The sequence below is a fragment of the Mandrillus leucophaeus genome, unplaced genomic scaffold, assembly GCF_000951045.1.
Source record: "Mandrillus leucophaeus isolate KB7577 unplaced genomic scaffold, Mleu.le_1.0 Scaffold847, whole genome shotgun sequence".
Taxonomy (NCBI): domain Eukaryota; kingdom Metazoa; phylum Chordata; class Mammalia; order Primates; family Cercopithecidae; genus Mandrillus; species Mandrillus leucophaeus.
The window spans coordinates 82,010-90,758 of record NW_012109219.1 but is presented as its reverse complement, the minus strand read 5'-3'; the positions used below and the strand labels follow the sequence as shown (position 1 = coordinate 90,758).

At 36.2% G+C, this 8,749-nt stretch overlaps 1 protein-coding gene across 1 annotated transcript in view; it reads left to right on the top strand.

The window, feature by feature from the left end:
- The window catches only part of NAA35 (N(alpha)-acetyltransferase 35, NatC auxiliary subunit), a 105,112-nt gene that overhangs the window by 49,864 nt on the left and 46,499 nt on the right, over window positions 1–8,749 (top strand). The window contains exons 7-11 of the mRNA XM_011968514.1: window positions 2,023–2,089; window positions 2,170–2,213; window positions 3,737–3,787; window positions 4,414–4,497; window positions 5,312–5,426. Of these exons, the coding sequence (XP_011823904.1) occupies window positions 2,023–2,089; window positions 2,170–2,213; window positions 3,737–3,787; window positions 4,414–4,497; window positions 5,312–5,426 (361 nt within the window). The remainder of the gene's footprint in view (window positions 1–2,022; window positions 2,090–2,169; window positions 2,214–3,736; window positions 3,788–4,413; window positions 4,498–5,311; window positions 5,427–8,749) is intronic.

Below are 8,749 nucleotides of genomic sequence, written 5' to 3'. Positions count from 1 at the left end.
TGCCATGAAGAAAAATAAAGCAGGATAAGGGGATATAAAATGGTGGATGGTACTGTCTTAGAATGCATAGGGAAAACCCCTATTTGAGGATTTGACATTAGAACAGAGGCTGGAATATAGTAAGGGATGAAGCCTTGTAAATATTTTGAAGAAAATCATTTTGGTGTGGGAGCCGTGAGAGGAGAATGTGTTTAGTATGTTTGAATGACAACAAGAAAGACCTGCCAGACTGCAGTGCAGTGAATGTGAAGTGGTAGGAAAGAAGGTTGGCGAGGGAAACTGGCTCATGTGATGCAGGGCCAGAGAGGCCATGGTGGGCTTTGGGATTTTGCTGTGAGGTAGAAAACTCTTGAAAGGTTTTGAATAGGAAGTGACATGATCTTACTTATTTTCAAACAATCCTTCTGCCTTCTGGTGGTGTATAAATTATAGCAGGGACTAGTGTGGTAGGTGGGGGAGTTGTCTGGAGGTAGTTACAAGAGTGAGCAATAGTGGTGACTTAAACTAAAGATAGCTGTGAAAGGGTGAGTAGTTGGACTAGAATTTGAAGATAGAGCCTACAGTGTTTTCTGATGGATTTGATACAGGATGCAGAAAAACAAGAGGAGTCGAGGCCAGGTTTTCAGCCTGAGCAACCCTAGGTAGATAGTAGTGCCGTTTAGTGGTATGGTAAACGCTAGGAAAGGGGGCATCAAGCTTCTTTTTGGAGATGTAAAATTTGAGAATCCTATTTGATGTCCAAGTAGAGACAGACTATAAACTTCATCCAGAGGATAAGCTTATATAGCTTTGTAATGTAATGAGTCTTCTTTTTTTTTTTAAGGACTCGATTAGTAAAATATCCCGGAGGTCTTTGACACCAAGGGCGTAGGGTTTGTTTTCTTACTGTTTGTGGGATATAGTACCTCACTTGAATTTGATGCTGTGTTTTTTTTTTTTTGTTTTTGTTTTTTTTAAGAATCCAGAAATTGTGCTGTGGCTCCATCCCCTTTTGAACCATTATTCTGTTATTTTAGGATTCTATCTACATTTTTATTTGAGGCAGAGTCTCTCACTCTGTCGCCCAGGCTGGATTGCAATGGCGCGATCTCTGCTCACTGCAGCCTCCACCTCCCGAGTTCGAGTGATTTTCCTGCCTCAGCCTCCCAAATAGCTGGGGTTACAGGCACACGCCACCATGCCCAGCTAATTTTTTTGTATTTTTATTGTAGATGGGGTTTTACTATGTTGGCCAGGCTGGTCTTGAACTCCTGACCTCAGGTAATCTGCCTGCCTCGGCCTCCCAAAGTGCTGGGATTGTAGGCACAAGCCACCGTGCCTAACCCTATCTATGTTTTTATAGGAATTATAGTGGCAGAAACACTGTTTTAATGGGGCTTATGACTTGTTAATCATATCAGCCAGATGACAGTAAATGTATTTTCTTCAAAGGAAGTCCAGCAAATCACTTAATTTGTTAATGACTCAGCAATGAAATCATTTAAAAAATGATTTGGGGGATGGGGGTCGTATGTCTGAATGGCTCAGTCTTTTTCCTTCCAGTGTACTGTAGTGGAACATGGTTTTGCTCTCACTTTGAATAATTTTCTTTGAGAAATCTTAACTGTAAGCAGTCATTTAATAATTTTTTAAGTAGTCTTATCTAAATCTTGCAGCCTGGTCCTTAAACAGTAATTACTGTATATTTACTATTCACCTGTGAATGTGAGAATACTTTGTGAGAATTATTACTTTGTGATATTTTCACAAGCATTACACTTATATGGCAAATGAACGTATTAAATTGCCTAAGGACAAGCAACTGAAAGTAAGGACAGAGACAATATTAGGTGTTTTATGTGTATGCCTTCAAGAAAAGCTTGGGTGTATCCTAGTAATATTTAGACAAGCAGGATGACCTCCCATTTCTGTTTCTTTATTAAATAGTGATTTTGTAGAGAACTATAAAGAAAAGTTTTATATTTTGCCACAATTTAAGGTTTTGTTGCTATTCATGAGCCTGATTATTCCCTTTTTGTATAGGAAGATTTTCAGTCTATGACTTATGGATTTAAAATGGCTAACAGTGTGACAGATCTTCGAGTTACAGGTAAAATTATTTTTAAAGATAATTCACAAGTTTTACATTTTCATATGTTTCCTTTTAAAACTTACTGTTTCTTTTTCTAGGCATGCTAAAAGATGTGGAGGATGACATGCAAAGAAGAGTAAAGGTATATATGTTTTCTCTTTGATGTAGGGTTTTGGTACACCTCTAAATGTAAGGTTAACTTTACCTAATTACAAATGTGTAGAACCACCTTTCTCCTGTATGTTCTTTGTATTTTTTTTTTTTTTTGGTAATGAATTTGAACACTGCTAGAGGAGTTTCTGATAAATGAATGTCATTTTCAAGTATAGCCATCCCTCAGTATTCTCAGGGCATTGGTTCCAGGACCCCTGTGGATGCCAAAACTCAAGGATGCTCAAGTCTCTTATGTAAAATGGTGTGATATTTGCATATAACCTGTTTATGTCCTTCTGTATACTTTAAATCATCACTAGATTACTTATAATATTTAATATGATGTAAATGCTATGTAAATAGTTGTACTTTTAAAATCTATATTTTTAAATGCTATTTTAAAATTTTTTTCTGGATACTTTCAATCAGTGGTTGATTGAATCCAACCCATGGGTAAAGAGAGACGAGTGTATTAAAATTTAACCCACTTGATTCTTTCAATTTTTTGCCGGTGTTTTAGAGTTTTTTACTATACTATTTTAAGAATAGTATTTTTCAAAAAAAAAAAAACCAAAAAGAATAGTATTTTTCTCCCACTACTGTTTTGAGTTCCTCAAAGGTAAGGACTGTCTTATTCACCTTTGTATCTTTAATAGCTGGTACAGTGTCTGGAACACAGTAGGTGAGCTCAGTAAATGGTAATATGCCAAATCTGGTGAAAACCTTCTAGATGACCTTGATGATTTGCTGCTTTTCATAGAGATTAAAAAGGGGGAAAGGTTGTATTTCTACTTTTCTTTTTAATGCTAGTATAACAATATGGTTGTCAAACTTCATATTCTCTTTTTTTGATTTTTGCAATTCAGTGAATTGGGCAATTTGACACACATAGTGCTCCACTTTTAGATGAGGAAAATACAGATCAAAGGAGTTAAGTAACTTGTGTCTTAGCTTTACTAAAGGGCATGTAAATGGCAGCTTTAGGGCTAGAACCCACAACTTCTAGTAGCTCTTCCTGTAGTACCGCACTGGTATTTGGTCAAATAAAATTGTCCACTATAACATTTGTATTAAGATATTTTGTATTTTAGTGTAAAACAAATCAGTATTGACCATTGAACTTTATTTTTTCATGATGTGATTTTTGTAAAGGTTACAGTTTTTTTCTAACAGGGTTAGTTTTGAGAGCATCAGGAATTTCAATTAATAGCTCCTTTTAAAGGAAAATGTACTGTATGTCATATACTTCTGCTTATGTTATTTCATTGTTTTGCTTTTGCTGTTTCAATACTTAATTCTTTTGCATGATCTTTATAATTTATGTCAAAATGACCTTTCTGTATATAGAATTAATAGGAGGAACGTAAATACTAGACACAGCTTTTTTCCTCCAACAATTTTTCCCAAAAACAGATTGTTGTGTATACTCAAAAAATTAGTGTTTTACCTTATATATTTGTAATGTAATATTTTTTCAGGTTTGTGTTTAATTCACCTTTTTTAAAATTTTAGAGTACTCGAAGTCGACAAGGAGAAGAAAGAGATCCAGAAGTTGAACTAGAAGTAATTGAACTTATTTTCTGGTAGATAATATCAGAGAAGTCTACCTGTTAATGTTGTAGTTTTATGAACTGCGTTATAATTTATGGAAGCCCTTTTTAAGGTATTTCTTTAAAAATTGGACATTGCAAGGGATTTTATTTCCCTTGTATTTATTTTGATAGAATGATAATACAGCTCTTTCAAATAGATGATTTCAAAACTCTTCAGTATTCCTGTGAGGTAGGAAGAAAAATATGATCTTTCACAGATGATGCGTCAGAGCTCCACAGTGTCAAAAGTTGCTGAACCTTTGTCGAGATTCTAAATTTTCTGACTCTGCTTAAAGCACATTTTAATCAGTCTTTTAAAAATGCAGATAAAATCAGCTTTTTGAGGTAATAGTGTAACTTTTGACTTAGGACAAGATCAGTCCTGTTGATATAGAAGCTTCACATTCCTATTTCAAAAGAATAGGCTTTGTTTTGTTTTCTGCAGCTCATTTTTCAGGCTTTTAAAAGCCTGTAAGCGAAGGTGTCTGTAATGTAGTACGTTACTAACATTGAGACTTAGGAGTTAATATATTTTAAATGAAATTCCTTTCATGGACTTTGCATCTTTTAACTTCTAGTCCTTTCTTGTTTTTTTAGCACCAACAATGTTTAGCAGTATTCAGCAGAGTGAAATTTACTCGTGTGTTACTGACAGTGCTTATAGCCTTTACTAAGAAAGAGGTAAGGGCATTCAATATCATATGTCTGTTTGTTTTAGTGATTTTGGATGGAATGCCTGAGTAATGCAGTTCTGAAACTTTTCCCTTGAAGTGCTCCTGATCTCAGATATAGAGAACTCAGCATTTGGTGTATTTATACCAGAGTAACCCTGAAGACCTTCTCAAGAAGTATATTTTTTTACTTATTTGTAAATAATACATTAGAAGCTGAAATTGCTTGTAGGTTGTCATATTTTGTGAATTGAAAAGGAGAAAGTAAAAATTTTAGGACTATTCTTACCTTCAGTTACATAATTAATTGTTAGATTTGTATAGAACCAAAAGCAAGCCTTAGATGGTGAATATTTTTTCTTTTTTGTATTTTTGCACTAATTCAAGCCAATTACAGATTAATTTGTGAATAGTTTATAAGTGGTGAGTAGGGATCCAATTTTTACCATTAATTTAACTTCTGTAATTCTATTTCTTCCCGGTTTTTTTTCCCCCCCACCTTGATGAATGACATAGAATTGTTGAAAATTTTCTCATTTTCTAGTTGATTGCATCTTTGGTTTTTATTATTAAAAAAAGAAAAAAGTAAACCAAAAATATTTTCTATTGTTATAATTGATCCTACAAGTTTTATAGATGTGAGTAAAAAAACCATTTTCTATCCTAACAGGATCTGGACATCCTGTATTAAGTACATAGTTTATGAAAACCAATGTCATTACAGCAAGCATTTAATTTCATTATTGTTTATAGGATTTTCCTATTTAATGTATATCTTTCAGTGAAAGAATATGTAAGAATGTTTTTGGTGATTTATTTGCTAGACCAGTGCTGTTGCAGAAGCTCAAAAATTGATGGTTCAAGCAGCAGATCTTCTTTCTGCCATTCATAATTCATTGCATCATGGCATCCAGGCCCAGAATGATACTACAAAAGGAGGTAATTGTTCAGTTTGCTTCTACTCTTTCTTTTCTTCGTTTCCATCAAAGTATTTAGTGTTTAGCTTGTACTAAAGTTTTTTTCAAGTCCGTCTTGTACCTTGGAATGTTTTACTCCAGAGACTTACAGTGTTTAGGTTCTCCTCTATAAATATATACTACACTAAAAAACAATACTGTACAACTTGGCCATTTCCTGTATATTACTATTTAGACTCAGAATATGTATCCTGTCTTACATTCGAGCTGTGATGTTACAGCCTGACGGGTTCTTCTTGCTGCCCAGAAAAGCCAACACAGTGAGAACAGCAGAGAAGGAGTTTAATTATCATGAGGTCAGCCGAGTGGAAGGATGAGAGCTGTTTCTCAAATCTTCCTCCTTGAGAATTCAGGGACTAGAGTTTTTGAAGAATAGTTTGGCGGGCAGTGGGTGAGCAAGGAGAGGTTTGTTTCAGGAAGGGACAGTTACCATCTTTATTTTAAACTGTAAACTAGACTTGTCCCATAGTTGCTTGGCCTACACCAGGAATGAGCAAAGACAGCTTGTGAGGTTAGAAGCAAGACGGAGTCAGCTATGTCAGGTTTCTCTCATAATTTTTACAAAGGCTCTTTCAGTGTTAACAGTGAATCACCTTTTTCATCACCTCTCCTCTTTACTCTTTTGTCTGAGAGATCATCACTTCCATTACACATGTTAGAAATGCTTGTTCCCCGGTGCTGTAAAGAAATAGCACTTGAACATAAATTTTATTTCCTCAGCAAGGCCATTTTTACTTTCTGCAGAAAGGGTACACTCGCCAGCAGTTCTGCCATGAGAGTACACCCAACAAAGGAGACAGGGTCATTTATAACCTGACGCGTCCACCCTACTGCCGTGTCCGGTTTCTGTTGACTGGAACGGGACCTCACATTCTGTATTTGTCCCAATTGCCTAGCAACTTAGAACTTTTTAAAAGAGGCAAAGGCAGAGGAGAACAAAGAAAGGAGGAAGTAACTTGTGGAATGCTGAGAAAGGTAAAAACACCTTCAAATAAGGAAGAAGAACAGTCTATGACCTGTTGCTTCCTTGGACCAGTATAAGCATGCCAGGGCAAATATCTAGGCTAAATTATGGGAGCTAAGAACATAAAGTACATTTGTTTCTTTGTTACGGCTAGCAGATATTTAAGAATGTTAGCACAGGTCTTTGAATAAATTTTGCTTCTAAAAGAAGTTACTATTTATTCCTAATTAGATGGAGAGGAAAGTCTTTGAAGAGGAACCTCTACTTTACTTTTTACCCACAGTCTACTCTGAACACCAGGCAGGCCTTAGACATTCTCCCTGTTTTGGAAAAACTTTCAGTCTGTATTTTTCCCGTGTTCTCACACCACCACAACAGTCATCAGCACAGAAGACTTGAGTGATCAACTTCTCTTTTTCCACACACACCAGCTGGGTGCCCTCTAATTAAACTGCCATTGAAGGAGTGTTTGTGGTAGTGTGTATGGAAAACAAACTCCAGCCTCTACTATCTACCTGGAGGTAATGCCAGATCCCACAGGTTGAGGGCTCAGTCCCCAAGACTGCTCTTGCTCCCCAGATACCAGTTCCAAGTCTGGGTTTCCAGAACTTCTGATCTACTGGCTTTAAGTTGGGATTCCCACGACTCTCTTTTTGGTTTCAGCTGATTTGCTGGAGTGACTTACAGAACTCTGGGAAACACTTACTGTGTTTACTGGTTTATTGTGGAGGGCTATAGGATACGAAGGATACAGATGAAGAGATGCATAGGGTGAGGTATGGGTAAGGGTCTTGGAGCTTCCATGCCTTCCTTGGGTGTACTATCTCCTAGAAACCTCGACGTGTTCAGGTATCTGGAAGCTCTCTGAACTGTGTCCTCTTGAGTTTTTACAGAAGCTTCCTTACATAGGCATGATTGATTAAACCTTTGGCAGTTGGTGATCAACTTGACCTTCAGCCTCTCCCATCCCTAGAAGTTGTGGGGTGGGGCTGAAAGTCCCAACCCTGTAATCCTGCCTCTGTCTTTTTGGTTATCTGCCCTACCCTGAAGCTATCATTCGCATACCAAAAGACAGCACTTGGAGAGTCTAAGGATTTTAGGAGTTACCTTAGGAAGCAAGAAGAAAGACCAAATATATATTTCATAATGTCACACCCTCTGTGTTCTCACTGCATTCATACAGGCCTCTGTTATATTTTTTTTAGTACATTGTATTTTAGTTTTTTACCCATTTGTCTTTCCATGAGATTTTGAGCACTTTTAGCTCAGGCACTTTCTTCTTGTGTGTTGCCGTGCTTGGCATGTTGTTGGCACTCAGATTTTATTTATGAACTATGCCTTAAAAAGAATAGTGTGCCTCTGTTGTACAGTTTACAGTAGGTTAATATTTTAGATAATGTGTAACAATTTTGATTGTCCTTAAAACTCATTACAATGGGATGATATTTATATCCTTTTTTTCCCCCTCAACGACTTGGCCATTCCAGTAGAGATGAAGAGAAATTTATATGCTTCAAATTAGTGTTACCCAGTTGTCGGTCTTGTAACCAGAAAAGCAAATTTTTACTGATTCATACCTCACTCCTTTTCCACACCTACCCTCCATTTAGTGACAGGCATTGTGTTCCTCTTCCCATACATTTTCCTTTCCTTACTAAAATGTTAGGTAATAGAGCAACCCAGAAGGTAATTTGGGTTAGGAAATGAATATTGTCATAATTTTTATGTTTCTACTAGTTGTGCTAAATTTGTATTTATTTATCATCATTTTCACTTTTTCCAAAAGAGGGAATGTGTTTATAGGATGAATGACTAGGTGGCATTCTGTACCATGGGACATAAGGAGGTGGTTATGCATAGCAATGTAGTAGTACATGTTTACAGAGAGGGATAAAATGTCCACAACTCTTAAATGCTTTGAAATCTACAGCAGTAATACTTTTATGAAAACCACTGTATAATAAATGACTTCAAAGTAATTTGTTGGTTTGTGTATCAACAAGATCTTGAAAGCAAGACCGGATGATTGGAATCTGGATGTTTCTTTTTGCCATGTCTGACTACTCCTGGTCTATTCTGCTCTGTATTTGTAATCAAGCAAACTCTTGAGATGATAATTTCCATGGGATCATTAGTAGATACAGCTTGTGACTTTCCTATATTTCAGACCAGTGCTAAAAATAGCTTGTGCATATGATCACCTCTATTACTCTGGTTTTATAGTATGCCGACAGGCTTCAGGAAAATTGTTTACATAAAATTGGCTTGAATAAACCTTTAAAAAATGTAATCTTATGACTAAGCAAGCGAAATTTTAAATT